Source organism: Blennius ocellaris, assembly GCF_963422515.1.
Source record: "Blennius ocellaris genome assembly, chromosome: 8".
NCBI lineage: Eukaryota > Metazoa > Chordata > Actinopteri > Blenniiformes > Blenniidae > Blennius > Blennius ocellaris.
Window position 1 is genome coordinate 18,075,716 of NC_137657.1, and position 17,696 is coordinate 18,093,411.

Below are 17,696 nucleotides of genomic sequence, written 5' to 3' on the forward strand. Positions count from 1 at the left end.
GGTATCATACGCCTCGCAACACAAACCGTGTGTGTGTGTGTGTGTGTGTGTGTGTGTGTGTGTGTGTGTGTGTGTGTGTGTGTGTGTGTGTGTGTGTGTGTGTGTGTGTGTGTGTGTGTGTGTGTGTGTGTGTGTGTGTGTGTGTGTGTGTGTGTGTGTTACCTGATCCAGTATATCAGAGAACTGCCACAGTTTGCTGAGCTCTACAAGGTTGAGCCAGGTCATATCGAGGATCCATTTAGCTGGTTTCTGGGGGCAAGCCTTCAGGTCCAGTGAAGCACCTCCTGAAAGATACAGATGCATGATCATGGGCATACTCACCACATGGAAAACATCCAACTCAAAAAGATACATATAAATATTTTGAAATGCCAGAATTGATATGATGAATAATGTCAGACACACGTGCAAACATGAAAACACAATCTTGAAAAATACTACTAATGTTATAGTGTTGGGATTTCATGTTGAGCAGCTCTGTGCTGACAGATGGTGAAGCTGCATGCAAGTAGCAGACCGTCTCTCTTCTTGGCTTTTATCCCTGCAGTGAGGAGCACTCCATATCTCTGATTCAGTGAACTGTTGCATTGCCAGTATGTTCAAAATGTGTTTGACGCATTTGATGAGCTTTGAAAGAAATTTACTCAAAGTAAATAATGAGTGCAGTTTTGCTTTGTTTTTTTATAAAAACAAGCTGAAAACCGATGGGGGTTTCAGTCTAATTTCATCAATAAGCCTGGAGGCTGTTTGCTGGTGAGAAATGGCAGATCGCTTAACACTCTTAATTTTAGGTTGATGTTTCACTGCAGTGAGTTCTAACATGCAGTATGTACCAGTACATGTCCTGAGCTAGTTGATGTGTGAAATTATAACCGACAAGGAATCTTGAAGCAATTCTGGAACATTGAGGAAAAAAACCAAAGACATTGTGTTTGTCCAAGTATTATTGTTACCTTACATGGCTGCCACTCCTCTGTGAATGCAAACTGTGAATGTCATGTGAAGTTGTCTGATTTTGTTAACACATCTAACAGCTTATTAACTCTTTAAATTTCTTAAAGGCCCAGTATAGCTGTTTTGAATCACTGCCTAAAATTATTATACTTGATGGAAATTTCACGAGAATTTTTATGTTTTTGCTATTATTTTAGTATAGTGTAGTATTGTATTTGCGTTAACCCTGCTTTTACTGTGTAGAGGTCAACAAGACATGTACAATCATGAGGAGCACAGGGCCAACGTTAACATCCTACCTTTAATGAGTGTGAGAAACTCCTCATGCTTCACCCTGTTGCTCTGCATGTCAATCTTTAGCGTTAGCAGCATGGTGAAAAGGAACTTGTGCTCTTCATACAGGCCCCGCGCTGCATATTTATACACCTCAAAGGTCATACACTCTATGATGTTGGCACTCCGTTTGCTCGCAATGGGACTTCTGGAGGACCTGTTTGTACATACAAACAGTTCAAGTTTGATCATTTTAGTAGCTTACTCAGTGTCGGAAAATATACAAACAAAAAGGTTTCTGACAATAAAGAATATCTTTGTTTTCCCAACTATTTAATGAATAGCAAGTCGGTCCAAAAATCAGGAATCACATTGTACAAAGAATTTGTCAGGAGTGTAATGATGACAATATCCTTATAATTAAAAGCTTAATTTGAGAAACTAAAATAATATAAACAAGGATCTATGCAATTATATGCAATTGACACCATGTTATTTTGTCATATTCTAAAACAGGGGGAAAACACACATGGCCATGTCTTCTCTGCTGTAGTTACTATGTGAAAATGAGAACCAAACATACAGATGGTTGTGAGGCCCGCAGTTGCCAGTACCTCGCTTCAAAACTGTTGAATTCTTCTGTAATATCACATGTGTTTGAATATTCTGTAAATATCACCTTATGTCATTTATTATACAAGAATAATTCTGACAGCCTAATCTTATTGGACGAGAGATATTTAATAAGCAACAGCACCAGGACACTTTACAGCTTTATGAATCCACCTCACAACTGTTTCAACTGTTGAGACCAATTCCAGCTCTGGCTCAGTGACATCACAAACATGTGCTTCTATTTTGTGATTATTGAGGAAATAGAAAAAATTTGTTTTACTGGTGTCACTATTTGTCATGGCAGATGACTGTCAATTGAAATATAAAAGTGAAGGCACTTTATTCATTCAGTGTTTGTCAAACTGCTCCATTAAACTAATATCACACTTGAGATCGTGTCGTTCAGCAGCTCTTATCGTCAAAGACCAAATCACAACTTTACTGATAATCAATGCAATAGCCGCCTTCCTCTCTATTATGATAAAACTTCAATATAGCATTATGGATGTCTGCATTGAGTCACAGAAAGAAGAAAATGACAAGCAATTGTGAGATCCAAAAATAGCTCCCTGTGGAAACTTGAAAATCACAATGTGCAATGAAACATCAGCTAAAGCTGCAAAGAATCACTTGCTTACTTCATCAAAACAGTTAAAAAAAAAACCCAATTGCTTCACATTGCAAGAAACTGATTTTGAATATCAGCTATGCATTCAAAAAGGCAAACCAAAGGAATTATAGTGCAAAACATACTTACCGGGCAAGAGAAAGGTAAAAAATTCCCAGAAATTGCCGAAGAGACGTCTGGTACATGATGTTCACCATGCTCATCTCTGTGATGAGGAAATACAGAATGCTGCCCCTGGTAGCAACTGAAAACACACAAAGGAACAAATTAATAACATGAAAATGTAAAGAAAACACTTGGAATACAGTTAAAAGGAGATATTTGACTCTCACTTCATACAATTGGTTTTGAAGCACTTTGCCTTCACAGTCTAAAACTGATGAGACAGAGTGAATCAAAATGTCAGTCGAAAGATAAATTAACAAAGACTTGCAGGATCCACACCAACAAACACCAGTCACTGAAGCCGGACTAAAGTCTGGTTGACATAGAGTAAAAAATAACTGTTAAATTGCGACTTGCGAGAAGAAGACTGGACAACGTGCCTGGTCGGTACTCCTCTCTGGCAGCGTTAATCTGGATCTCCGTCTCAGCAGCAATCTGTAGCTTCTGAGTGACCTCGTCAGCTGTGCGCTTTGTGTTGTTAAGAACAAGAATTAAACTCTCATCGTCCACCAGGGAACCCTAAAAAAAAAAAAAAAAAAAAAGACATTCTTGATGACATAACAGTTGGAAGCAATATTCATCATTCAATTGCAGACTAAGATGCAACCCCTTGCCTGTGTGCTGGTCAGTCGGTAGAGGAGGTTGTCTTCTAATTCTTTCATCTTTCTCTTGTTAGACGTCACGTCTTCTAAGAGGTCTGTCCTCTCCTTCTCCAGTTCCTAGTGTCACAAAAAGACAAAAAATTAACAAACATGTTTGAGACTATACAGGGAAAGTGTAAAAATCAATACATTTCAAACGTTTGGACACCTTGTGATCATTCAGGTATTTCACCAACAACCTGAATGATCGACTAGACATTGACATAAGCCTCAGAGTGAAACTGATGTCATTAACCCTTTGGAACTAACTTTCATTTCTACCACAAGAAGGTATATATCTAAATAACAGCTGACAAGTGAGTTAACAAAATTACAGTTTGTAGACTTCCACATAGTGAGAAGATCGATAATTATTTCCAAGTAGGCTTGAGGGCCTTTCTGTGTGGAGTTTACATGTTCTCCCTGTGCATGGGGTTTCCCTAATTCTTCCCACAGTCAAAAAAATATATTTAAAGTGGGTGTGCGTGTGCGTGTGCGTGTGCGTGTGCGTGTGTGTTGTGGCAGAGGTTTCCACATGCCACTGTGGTTACAGACTAAATGTCCTCTCGCCTAAAACCCAGCCTGACATTTATATGACGTATAGTTTTCGATACATAAATATTTATCTCACTGGCACTACTGCAGACGCATTATTTGGAAAGCAACAGCAATTAAAGTCCCACTGCAGATGACATCGTACATAGAAAATGTAACAACGCAACACTGACAGAAAAGAATCGACAGGAGAGTTTAGCTGGTAAGAGTAACGTGAGCAGCAAAGACAAGAACCATTTTGTGCTTCAGCTCTGAAATAATTAAATCCATATTTAGTACGCAGATAAAAAGCCATTTTTCTCATCAAGCATAAATCTTTCCTTTCGTGATGAACCATTACTGGGAAGAAAATTGCTTTTCTGCAGCAGGACCAGTCTTTTCAGGGTGACAATCAATGAGTCCTCTGCATTGGTGCATTTATAATGCACTCACTTGTGTCCCAGGATAAATGACTCAAGTCCCCGACACTGTGTGTGTGTGTGTGTGTGTGTGTGTGTGTGTGTGTGTGTGTGTGTGTGTGTGTGTGTGTGTGTGTGTGTGTGTGTGTGTGTGTGTGTGTGTGTGTATGTGCGTGTGTTTGTGCATGAGAGACAGATGCGAATGAACATAATTTCTTATTGACCGGTTGTTTCTTCACACTGTCTGTCTCTATGGGCATTGTGAGTTTCCTGTTCTATATTCAAAGGGTGATAATAACCCCTACGTTGTATTGTCACAGTTTGAGCTTGTGAGAGGGAGAAAATGGGGCACACAGATATATTCATATCCATTATGTGGAGACATAGAACTTAAAGTAATTGGAAGCAACATGAAGGAACATTCCAGGTGAACTGAAATAAGTCATTATTGTATACAGTCATGATACTGACCATTATTTTTTTATTTTTTCATTAATTATACCTGTTTTTCGGTAAGGATGACTCTGCCGAGCAGCTGGTCCTCCAGTCCTCTCATGGTGACCGTGAAATCAATGATGGAGGAGCGAGCGCTTATCTCAGGAGTGTAAGCTGGGTTGGGCAGTTTGGTGGTCATGTACAACCTGAAGCCCTTCATCACATCTACTTCTTTGTCACCAACTTTCACCTGCAAAATAAACAAAGAAAAGAAAGATTTAACATCAGAGTGTTCCCATTTCACACAATGAGCAACTAAAGAGCATATCACTGGAATCACAAACTGCTTCACCGACCAGTCAGTGGTATTCATCAAAACTATGGTACATATGAAGTGTGAAATATGACACTTTTCTCAATTATTTACCAGAGGCCCTGTATATGTGATTTTCACAATCTCGATTTCACGGAAGACCTTGCGGTTTCTGGCTGGAGGATGAAAGTGATTGGAGAGGCCTCTATACGATCTTGATTTTCTGCTCTCTTTTAAACCGGGTAAAGTTGAAGATCTGAGCCACATCCTGATAGTCTTTGATATGGGTGTACAGATTGAAGACATTCCACAAAAAATGGAGATTACTTCTCTTTCCCAGGGCAAGGGATATGCGTTTTTATTGTGAATACAAGCCAGAGCATTTATTTCTCATGAGGTGTCTGTCAATCATTGTGTCATGGGTAGGAAATTTGAAAGAGGCATAGTTGCTGCAGAAAACCCACCATGCAAGTAGTGTTTGTGTGTGAGTGCACACAGATGTGCTCTTGTGTTTTGTGCAATCGCCATTTAATTACTCATGGCAGCACAACTTCTAATTACCCATCTGCTGGTTTGTCCCTGGAGCTGTCTACCACAGGCACCTTCACTTTCACCTCACATTAGGATAATAATAGAAATGTATTCTTTTTAAGACAAAGGCAGAGAGATGAGACATAGCACGCAGTTCATAAACCTTTATTCATCATAGCTTCATAGACGAAAGACTTGCATTTACATGTTTTCTATGTGAAAGGATGTAATTAATTGTAATAACTATAGGGTTTGCAGAACATGTAAGAAATGTGTGCCTGAGTCATTTTTTGTAACCCTCAAAAACATATTCAATTGTAGAATAGAAATACCATAACCTCTCTCACCATGAACAGGTCTACTTACACTGTTATACTTAAAATCAACTTCTCAACCTTTCATTAAGGCTGTCTTTTTAAGCAAATGCAATTCAAATTAAAAAAGAACATTCTAAGACCATGTTGTGCAGTTGACCAAATTAACAGTGCATTGAATAAAGATGCTGAAACCAAAAGTAATCAGTTTATGTGGTTCTTGCACGACTGACAAAAGTTTAATTAAAAATATTCCACTCTGCAAATTTATGAGGCCAGAAGTGTCTCTAAAAAAAGGCATTGTAATTAGTATCTGCACATCCTATGAAGGCATTTGTAAGATTTGCTATGATGTTTTGTTGATGTTTTGTTCTTCTATACCAGTGTAAAATGTACTTTTTATTGCACTGAATTTGGGGGTAGGCACTCATAAGCTTCTTGCTTCAGCCCACTCCTTTTGAGCAGAATGTATACTGCTCAAATAAACAAATAAATAAATAAAGAGAGGTGAGCATGGCATCATGTTTGCCCTCCAAATTACTTTGTGTACTGATTTATATTACTCAAATATCATGGATGATTCAGTCCAAGTTCAATGTGCTAGGCTATTACAAGATTTTTATCTGACACTCCTAGTACAATAAATAAATGTACAGAAATGTATAGACAGCACACTGACCTTTGTATTATTGTGACATTCTTTACCAAGACCAACATTCTGTAAGCGTGTTAAGATGCATCATCAATGTACCAAGTACACACACTTTTTTGTCACCTGCTTGTCTATTGGGTGCTGTTTCATATTGAATGGATTGAAATAGAATTGACATATTTTAAGCATGTACTTTAATCTACTTTTAGTGTGCTTATACAAACCTTGTAAAAGAAAGTTTGTTGAGTGGATTATTTCTTTGTGGCGACATTGATTTTTTAGCAATAACCCTTGAAAGCCTGCTCATTTCCATTTGAAATGGTAAGGCATTTGTAGGGAACATACGTTTTGGGATGAGCAGCAGAACCATGAGAAAATCATGTGCCAAACTTTTCTGTCAATGCCACAGAGCCTTTATTTGCGGTTATTGACTCTTGTTTTGGGATGTTGCCAGTCAGGTGTCTGATTGTCACCTCTTAATGCCGAAAGATGTGAAGAGAATTTGGCCTTTTTTTCCCCATGGGTGCAACCCACAATTTCAGCTCTGCTGCGCATCCCACAAATGCATGTTTGTTACAAATGTGACACAATTAAAGAGGCTTCCAGTGGCATAGAATCAATTGTAAAGTAGCATTATTACAAGAAAGAAATAACAAACCCATATTTCTCGACTTTTTGTGCATAGTTTGAGTATATATAGACGTATGATAGATGGTAGACAAAAAAAGAATTGCCAAGAGTTGAATCTAATTATGAAAAACAGAAGACAGGAGGAACTAGGAGAAACCATGACAACAATAAAATAAATCAATTCTGAAGTGTTACTGAAAGTCTGTCAGCATAGGTAATTAAAAGGACTCAAGACGTGCTCTAGCTGACGTGATTAGAAATGCCAATACCCTCCACTCCTGTGTCAGTTCAGGTGTGATGCAAGCAGAAGGGAACCATCATGTGTTCCCCTCTGGCATTCAAAACTGTTCATTTCACACTTCTAACTGAGGAAACAAGAAATCTGTCACATGAGACTCTCAGTGGGGTTATTTCTGCCCTTTTTACCTTGTAAGTGGAGCCAGTTTTGATGAAGTTTTTCTCAAGGATGTTGTCAAGTGCAGGGTCCAATTCCTCTCCAACATCCTCAATCAAAAGTGGGCGACCGAGAGACAAACTGTCCTCCAGGTGGTTTTTGAAATACCTGTGGTTCAGTGAGGTGATCTGAAATCAGAACCGTGAACATAAGGGTAACTGTTTAATCTTGATCTGAAATGCAGGTGGAAACCCACCCCAACCTACTCTGACATAATCAGTCCTACATGACCATGCTTTGTCTTGTAACAATAATATAGACAAAAAGTGAAAAATCTCCTATGCTGTCTACCATACCAACATCCCCCCAAGAATAGAGTGCAGTCACTTATCCTGCTCATCTAATCAGCAAGGACATGTTTCCTTAAAGGCACAGCAAAAATCATTGCAACACAAACAACAAAGAATCTAATTTTGTCAAATGAAGAGTACATGTGTTATATTGCCTTTATTCCAACAAGGCAACAAAGACTGACCTCTGTCTGAGGATTGTGACTTGTCATACTAATAATACATTGCTTTTAAGTCAGCTATTTTTAGAAGAAACCTCATGAAAATACACACAATTTGTCTGAGAACTTGTATAAGGGGTTAAAACCTACAGCTTGCTGAAATTGATCTTCAGGACACTCATAATATGACCGCAGAATGCTTTCACTCAGCTTAGACATTGCTCCTAACAGGGCTAGTGACCTTGGCGGAGCTTATTATGCTGGCACAATTTACAGTGCTTTCTGCTGCGCATGTTAGACAATGAAAAGGACTACTCCTAAAACTGATATACTGACATATTTATTACTATTCAGAATTTTGTAACTTGGAAAGGGCACGAGAAATCAGAAATGAAACAGTACGGACATTGTGAGCAAAATGGGATCTTGACGTTACCATTTTAAAGGCACCGGGATATTGACAGAAGGTGGATATGGTGTTTGTATGATGTTATGTATATGTATGCACTCAAGGCTAAATATTGAATGCAAAAATACCTGCAGCTCTTTTCGAGCTTCTTTGTTCTTGATCCAGATTTTACCCTGTGTCTGTGGATCAATGAGGAGGGGAAATCGGGCAGCTTTGGTCACAATGATGCCATTATGAATGGACAGATCATCACTGGGGAGCCCCTGTAAGACAGAACATAAATGAATTGCACAACTGTATCCTGTTTTTTAATTACTCGAGCTAATAGTTAAGTGTTTATCTGATATAACTGTCCAGTATTATTTTAGTAGATATTTTGAAAATGTCAAAGTCGGGCAATTGCAGGAGGCTGTCCTCACAAAACATTGTGATAAAGAAATTATTGCATTTTTTTATTAAACACGGATTAAACATTTAAAAAATAGGCTTTTTTAATATGTGATATAAAAAAAATTGAAACACATCTCTCACCTGTAAGTTCCATTCACTAACAGTGGGTGCATCAATGAGCAGCTCAGTCAGATTGAGGTTATTGCCAAACGGGATGCAACGCTGCTTCAACTCTCGCTGCCAGTCGCTGAACAGGAGATTACGAAACTCCTGATTAAAAGGACCCGAGTAAGACAAGAAGGCTGTGGCCAGAAGGACATCACCTGCAATAGCAAGACCGAGATACACTTTTAAATGTGGTCAAATCTGTGATGCTGGCTATAATGCACGTGTAAGGATTTAGATGTCTGATTAAACAGTAAATCATGCTAATTGTAAAAAAAATAATCCTTCAAATTATCCATCAAGGTTCAGATTCCAAGTTTTATCTTATTAATTATGAAATGCCAACATCTAATTCATTCAAATATTTCACAATTCACCCAGATGAATCAGCTCATTCAGTCAATATCTAAATCTTTTTAAAAAGTGAGTCATGCTGCTATGGCACCCACCCACAAGACGTTTGGTCTGAGCAGCAAACTCCTTGCTCTGTTCTGTCCATCTCTCTTTCTCTCCCGCGAGGCCGCTGATGAGACTGGACGCTGTCTGCATCTTGCGTCGGCAGCGCTCAGCGTCTTCCAGCAGAGTCTGATGGAACAAGGGCCAACAAACAGGTCAGTAGCGTGATGTGTCCTCTTCTGCCAATGGACACATTTTTTGTCCTCTTTATGACAATGTGGGTTTCCCTCAAGTGGCCCCAGCACTTGAATTGGAGGTTAAACTTTAAAGTGGCATTTATTGTGAATTTTGTTATTGAGGCCCAATGGCATTCATGCAGCACATTTTCAGATATCCTTATATTCCTTTTTATCTACTACTGCTCATGGATCATATAGGTTTTTTGTGTGTTTTCCTGTTGTCTGCAGTATAAGCCCTTCGATTTTACTTTAGGCCCTTGGAGAAAGGTATGGAAGCTGTTCTTATAAGAAGATTATGAATCAATGTCAGCAACCCAAATGGACAACACACATTAAAAGATACTAGTTCATTTAATACACATGGCTGATGACGGCGAGAGAAAGAAACCCGAAAAACCCAACACACAGATCGAACATGAAAACTGTAAACAAATTTGCTTAGGCAGCACTTTAGCACACAACAACAATGAGGTTTACATATTATTTATCATAAAAACAGACAATACTGATAAAAGCCACATGAACCTCCAGACAATATGCCATTTGTTTTAGTTGCTCTATTTAAAATTCTGGCATTTGAATTGCTTTACATTTTTTATTGAGGATCATTTATGCGTGTTCACGATATAGGTTACCAGTCTTCACATTTTTTTTTTAATTATCTTATTTGGCTGTGGGAAATCTGATAATAACAATATTAAACATCCAACACCTAATGAAACTGGTATACCCTACTTTGATGATGAAGCTGAACATGTTCATAAATAGATTGTTGTCTTGACAACATGAGCTTTGAGAAAGGTAATTTTTTAGCAACAATTCAAAAGTTGTATTTATTCACTTAAAATGCATTTGCATCAGTTTCAAGGTTTCATGACCGATGCTTTCGCTCATGGACTGCACATGAAGTCCTTGCGTTTAAACGTTAAAAAATATATGTAATATGGTATTAAAGGTAAATGAGTCTGAAGAAAGACTGAGAACTGAACAATGCAACACCAAGGCTCCTTAAACTTACACAAGTGTTTTTAATATTATTATTATAATATTATTAATTTGCCAAAATATTACCGGCTCGACGAAAACAGACTAGAGTTTCTCCAACTGTAGACAATGTTATCTAATGTTTTCAGTTATTCATAAGAGTTGTAGAAATGTCGCCATAATGTTCTTCTTCTTCTGTTGTAAGTCTCTGTTAGATAAGTAAAATATAATGCCTTAATGTTGAAATTCAATATAACGTGCGTTGGAGAACAATATCTAATTGTTTCATGTGTTGTCTGTCACATGGACTATCATTTTTTTGTGTGATGAAGTGATGTGGAGTTGTGTAGCAGAGTAAATCTCTTGACCTGTTTCTCCATCATGGCCTTCTCATACTCTGCCTGCACTTCATCCAGCTCAGCTTGCTTGGCATCCAGCTCAGCCTGAGCCTTCTGAAGGTCCACATTAGCTATGGCCAGACGGTTCTGCTGCACTGCCAAGTTAGCCTGTATAAGACAAGGAGGAGAACAAGACAAAGAGAAGTGTGATGGCTTCAGCACTTCAGGCTCTGTTCTCATGGGAGTGGAAATGGAGGATAAAATGACCAAAGCCACATGAAATAGAATATGGGAAAATTTGACATTTTTCACGCTGACGCAGAGGAATAAGGGGTGAAGAGAAGGACAGAGGAGGAAGACAGAATCTGAGGGGAGCAGAGAGGATACTTTTTGGGTAGATTAGGGCTGTGGAGAAAGCATGGCAAGAGGCTCAGAAAACAGATTTTTTTTTTTTTCGTAAAGTTTTGAAGCTGTCCAAGTGTTTGTGCATCAGAGAGTGTTGGAGTGCCTTGGAGAAAAGGGAGTGTGGTGCTTTCATTTAATATTAATTTACATAGGAGAGTGCCATCCCTGCATGTCTTTCGGTCTGTCTATATCTCTGTCTGGCAGTCCAGCCCATCAGCTTAAAGGGAAGCCACCACTGAGCTGGAAACCAGAAAATCAATTGTCCAGGCTGTGTTCCACATTTAAGCAAAAGGTCACGATCAAAGAAAAGACACAAGAGATTCTCATGAAGGTTGTGGAGAATATGTCAAAAAAAAAATAAAAAAGTGTCCGTGTCTTGTGTCTGTGGAAAGCACAAAGGCAATGAGAGTGAGAGTGATAGTGATACGGAAAAAAGCACGACAGACAATGCTAATGTTGCAGATATAAGCTCTACTGATGCACAAGAGAAAATAAAGCCAAAGGAAAAATATCTCAATGTTTAAATGGCAGGTCATCATCAGGCAGCAAATTCACATGAAAATAAACTCATTTATTTCACTGTCATGCTGGAGATTAATTTTTCATAAGTCATCCTATCATCTTGGATGGATCATATGAATATAAGGAAGTATGGACAATTATCAAGACTGAAGACACATTGTCAGATTTCATTCTGTGATGGCTATGTCACCAGTTTCACTCTTCTATCATTGTGTTGTTTCAAAAAAACTTTGCATGAAACTTAAAAGAGAAAAGTTGAAAAAATATAAAACAACATACCTCTATCATTTCTGGCTGTTTGTTGATTTGTAACTAAAAATGTATGTAAGTGAGATAACATAATTGCCACCATTATGGCACATAGAGGGCATTGATCTGTGTTTTGAAATGTAATAGTTTTATTTTCCTAGTTTTTGAAAAATATACATTACCAACAATTATTGATTGTTGGTTTTTCTTCTCTATAGTATATTTGAGCAGTGGCATGGCAATGCTGTAACTGGTGCTATACAAATAAAATTGAACAATAACCGTCACTTGATAAAATGTCACTTATATGTAAACTGTTTTTACTGTGAACACTATGTCAGTTTCATCTGAGAAGCTCAATCATTTAAAATTCTGACTTTAAAGAAAATTTGATTCTATATTTTACTCAGTTATGATTTCTAAACAGAATAACAGTCTGTGTAACAGACGAGGATAGATGTTTTGTTGTAAATTAAATGTTTATTTACAATTGGCAAACCAAGCCAATTGTAATTGGCTTAATTCACCCTGGATCATAAGCACAGACATCCCACTGGGTTTTGTCTTTAAGTGTCCCACTTGCCACTGTACTTTATTTTCTTGACCAAGCTGTCTCCTGGGATTAATCCACTTTCAAGGTTAATTTAACAGGATTGAATTAGAGAGGCCCAGAAAACCAGCCTTAAGATGCACTCAGTCTTACAATTACATTTTGTATGGTCACGATGTATGGAAGAATGCCTAATCCCTTTGACATTTGTGGGGACCTCTCTTACCTACACCATCAGCAATTTGTTGCTGCCAAATAGTGGTGATATGAAAAGGACTTTTTTTCCACCAAAGATAGTCTGTGCTGTTTCTGTCGCCTGGGGTGGTTTGTAGATAAGCAACCACTCTTCACCACTTGGAAGAAAAAGGATTTTGAGAGTGTAAGGCCAAGGACTCTGCCGGGAAAAGAGTTAGTACTACTCATGCCAAATTACTGCGGTGATAATGATGCGTTTATGACAATGTAATGATCTCTAAGAGGAAATGTAGCCATTAGGTCCATTTCTCCACTTGCCTGACAATTTAAAATTATTAAATTTTGCCATGAAAAAGGAGCTTCATCTTTCTGAAAGATAACACATTTTCAGTTACCTTCAAGGGCAAGACCTCCTTGTTGATGGAGAAGAAAGAAGCCATGGCTTTGGTCCATGATGCAAGGCCGGCCACATTGCCACACACCCTCTTGGCTGTTTCGATATTGTAGTCAGGCATCTCAAAATAAGGCTGCAGCAGCTCCACCATCTCCTCATTAATCGTGTCTTTAGGGAATTGCTTCAAGAGAAAAGGAGAGGCAGAAAAGGGGGGGGGGGGGGGTTTGAGTGGTGAATTGTTTCAGCCCATGCAAAACATGCATAATAACCACAGGGGCAACAATTCTTCTTAAATAAGATGGCTAAAACTACAGGAAATTATTGGAAAACAAGCAGGGAACTGACAGGTGCACAGTGGGACACACAAGGGATCCAAACAGGAAGAGCAGGGGAAGCATTCTTCCATATAATTACTTGCAGTGTCTGATACATATGCAATTATTTGACACTTTCAAAAATGACTGATTAAAATATTATAACATCTCTGCAGTTGCGTTATAGTTGTGGTTTTATTGTTCAATAATGATGTTCTGATTGTTCCGATTATTTTGTTGTAGTGAATGCACCGTTGGAATGTGAGTGGCTGTGGGTGGCGAATGAGGGCAGGTCAGGTGTGTGGGGGTGACGAGACGGCTCGAGAGAGCACAGTTGGACGTGAACGAATGAGAGAGCAGCCTGGTCAGTTTATGGCTGGTTTATTGTGTTGGCATGGTTACGGCTTACAGTAACCATGTTCTGTTCAGCAATAAAGCAACTTTGCAGTCGAGAAGGTCATCATTCTTTCCAACATCCTGTGGGATGCTACAATATTAAGGACGTCTTTGAATGAATTTATTCAAATTAGTGAGTTTTCTGGAGTGTCTACCAGGGGTGTGCAACTCTGATCATTGTGAGCACCATAAATCTTTACTGATTCCTTAATGCAAGAATGCCACATTTGAATTGGGCATGTATGAGAATTGACTCTTCTTATGCATGCATGTGTAATTGAGTGAAAATACAGTATTTAGGGTTGATATCTGGTCCAAGTGCAGTTAAAATGACCTTTCTCCAAACATCTATGAAGTTGATATTAATTTTTGGGCATTTGCTCATGGGTCAGCCAGAATGAGGACTGTTGCTGCATGTGGAACATGGATCACCAACCGAACATGTAAAATCTATATTTTTACCAAATAAAAGTAACCCTGGTCAAGGTACCTGCAGGCTGCCCAGGAAGTTTCCAGCAGTCATAAGTTTCAGGGACTCCTGCCATGAGGGAGTGTTGCAGTTCCTCTCCAGGTCAAGTTTAACCGCATTGACCCGCCTCTGGAAGAGCAGCAGAACGCAGTCCATGATCCGCATGATGAGGTGAGGTGGCCGGCCAAGTGTTCGAACTGTAGCAATGTCAGATGGCTTTATTGTCTGTAGGGGCAAGGACAAAGAAAACACAAGGGAGAAACATTTGAATTTGCTTGGTGCATTTTAGGTTGGAGCCATGCAACATGAAAAACCAACATTATCAAATCTCTTCATCTAAGCCACAAGATGTTATAGTGGTTAGCACTATTGTCAACATTATCTCTGGTTCAAATCCAAGCTGTGAGAACTTTGCATGTTATGTGTGGCTTTTCTCCAGGTACTCTGGCTTTGTCCTCCAGTCCAAAGCCATGTATTTGAGGTTAATTGATGACTGTACAATTGTCTCGAGGTGCCAATTTGATTGTTTGTGTTTGCACTGTGATTAGCTATTGATCTGTCTATCTGCCTTTACCCAGAGACAAATTGAATCAGCTCTGCAACCCTAAATCTAACGAAGCAATATAAGTAGATAGACGCATGCCAATTAAGGCATGGAAAATGCTTGGATGTAAACTGTCTATGTTAAAAGTCATCTCTGCACACAGAATTAAACAATGCAAAATCGATGGGAATGGAGCCGAAAGAAAAAGTGTTTGATTTGCCAGAAATTGGATGAACACAAGGTAAAGTATAGGATTAGTAGAGAAACAAAAAGAGAGAGAGAATCAGTTGAGAACAAAGAAAAAGCTTCACTCATTATCCTCTTCTCTGGGGAGGTGCATACTGTAAAGGCAGCTATATAGAATTCAGCAAAATGCAAAATAAGCGGAAAGGAAATAGCTCAAAATGAGAAGAGTTCATCAGAATGGGCCATAGACTTTGCTCAAGGGATTGATTAAGACAAGAGACAGACAGCAGAGAAGAAACTGTCCTACTGAGAATTGTTCATACGGGTCCCCTGCCTGCTCATCTCGTCTTTTCTGCTTTCTTCTTCTCTTCCTTCCAGACTCTACTTCCACTCACATAAAGTCCAGCATGACTAACATACAGTCAGGCTTATTGTGCACATCCACTTGTACTAGTCCAGGCTTCACCCTTATTCCTCTCAGCTCTTTGCAAAAATAATCAGCCGGATTCATTTCAAAAGTGCTTTTATCATAAAAAAAACCCACTTTATGAAGGACAAAAGCAAAATGCATGAATTCTATTTTACATATTTTATCCGAGTCACTATATAGTTTTGCATGATCCTGTGCAAGGAAACCACTACTAAAATAGAACAGTTTTATTGCATTCACATCAATACATCCATAACACTATTTCATTGTACCAGCAAGGCATCCACTGTTTGAACATACAGCAAAACTATTTTATTTTCTTGCAGAATAGAGTGTGCCACACAGAGTAATTTGTATGATAGAAAATTATGAACGATAAATCAAATAAATTAAAATAAATACAATTGTACCCAAGCATTTGTTCAGCTGAAACATTGATGCAATCAAATATGAAGTGAATAATAATAATGACTTAAATGTGGCATCATTAGTATGAAAAACATGCTTATTATATTCCTTGTGTTTTTCACATACTATAAATTAAAAAAAAACTTGAATGTGAATGAGTGACAAAATATCCTTTTTATGCCAGATGTTAAATGAATCTTTTTTTATATATTATAATGGATAATGTAAGATTGAGATGCAGGTAAATCATTCACAGATAGCTCTTTGGGAAAGTCAAGATTTCTATATGCAGCAGTAAGAATGATCTTATCAGAGACATGCCACAGGAGATCTATATGGAACCATCTACCCTGGAGGACATCTTTAATTACAATGCGCCTCTGGGCCTCAGACCACCATGCTAACTTTAGACATACTAGTCAAGAGCGGCTACAGGCACAACTCTCCAGCAGCTTCACACAGCAAGTCACAAAGGGCTCTAAGTGGTGCCCTGAAGCAACATTATGAGCGCAAGAGAAATATTGGCTGGTGCACATTTAGCCACACGTGGAAGTAAGTTATATCGCTTCAACATGCTATCTACTGACACTTTGTTTTTTTTACTCTGAAGCTCTCTTGTGGAGCAAAATTATACAGTTAGAAATAGCCCATTAGAAGAAGAGAACATGGGAGGAGTGACGCTACTCGCATCCTCAAATGAAACTAGTCACTATACATTCATACCTTGCAGCAGCATAAGCGACAAGAGGGTTTTCTGTGTGACAACACATTTAATACATAATTACTCTTAAAAGAAGAATGAACTGGCTCAATGATCTGGCTTAAATAAATTCGATGGAACACTTGAAAGGTATTAACTAACCCCGTGGAAACACACGATTAGTGTTTCATTGATTTTCTTTATTATTGCTTTTTTTTATTTGGCAAGACTGCTGTTTTTCAATCCTTCACCTGAAGTGCAGCTTCTGCCTCTTGCAGAGCTGGACGTGCAGCTTCCAGTTTCTCCTCTGCAATGGCTTTGTCGGCTGAAATGCTGTCAACAATGGCTTGGGCCTTGTCCTTCACTTTTTGCACCTCTACCTTCACTCGCTCGGCAGCCTGGGCTTTTACAGTCACTACCTTCAACACCTGTGAACATGCAAAAAAAATACAAAAATAAAGTGTAATCTTAACTTTAGTTTCTCAATTATCAACTAAAGATGAATCACAAATAGGATATCCAAATATATGTGCACAGGAATGTAGAATAAAAATGATCAGACTTAACACTAATACATATTCATGTTTATAAATTGCAGATGCATATACACACAAAACTGTTTTTAATTGATAGCTTAGCATAAGCTATCATAACTGCTTTCATAACCCACAATTCTTGAATTTCCAAAGTCAAATGCAGATGCCAAACCAACACAAAGCCTACCATGTCAGCCTTGTCATTTGCCACCTGAAGCTCCTTCTCTTTAACCTCCAACTCTCTGCTGAGAGCTGCTACAGACTCGGATGCCTCCTTCAACTTTTGAAGACCAGTAATCATCCTGGACAAAAAGAAGAATGACTATTTTAAAAATGTATTTGGTCAAACGCAACTAAAGCATCTGTACAGCTTCCTGAAATGTTGACTATATGAGATGTGTTCATGAATTTGTCCCTGGGGTCCTGCTTGTTCCAAACGAATACTCTGGCAGTTTGCATATCGTTCGA

The 17,696-nt window shown here is 38.5% G+C and overlaps 1 protein-coding gene across 1 annotated transcript in view; it reads right to left on the bottom strand.

Moving 5' to 3' along the window:
• dnah5 (dynein, axonemal, heavy chain 5) overlaps positions 1–17,696 on the bottom strand; it is a gene marked incomplete at both ends in the record, with an annotated part of 81,487 nt that overhangs the window by 14,163 nt on the left and 49,628 nt on the right. The window contains 15 exons of the mRNA XM_080500616.1: positions 163–284; positions 1,254–1,444; positions 2,600–2,714; positions 3,016–3,154; positions 3,250–3,354; positions 4,732–4,914; positions 7,531–7,686; positions 8,547–8,681; positions 8,950–9,131; positions 9,423–9,558; positions 10,961–11,098; positions 13,247–13,426; positions 14,446–14,649; positions 16,944–17,120; positions 17,416–17,530. Of these exons, the coding sequence (XP_080356742.1) occupies positions 163–284; positions 1,254–1,444; positions 2,600–2,714; positions 3,016–3,154; positions 3,250–3,354; positions 4,732–4,914; positions 7,531–7,686; positions 8,547–8,681; positions 8,950–9,131; positions 9,423–9,558; positions 10,961–11,098; positions 13,247–13,426; positions 14,446–14,649; positions 16,944–17,120; positions 17,416–17,530 (2,278 nt within the window). The remainder of the gene's footprint in view (positions 1–162; positions 285–1,253; positions 1,445–2,599; positions 2,715–3,015; positions 3,155–3,249; positions 3,355–4,731; positions 4,915–7,530; positions 7,687–8,546; positions 8,682–8,949; positions 9,132–9,422; positions 9,559–10,960; positions 11,099–13,246; positions 13,427–14,445; positions 14,650–16,943; positions 17,121–17,415; positions 17,531–17,696) is intronic.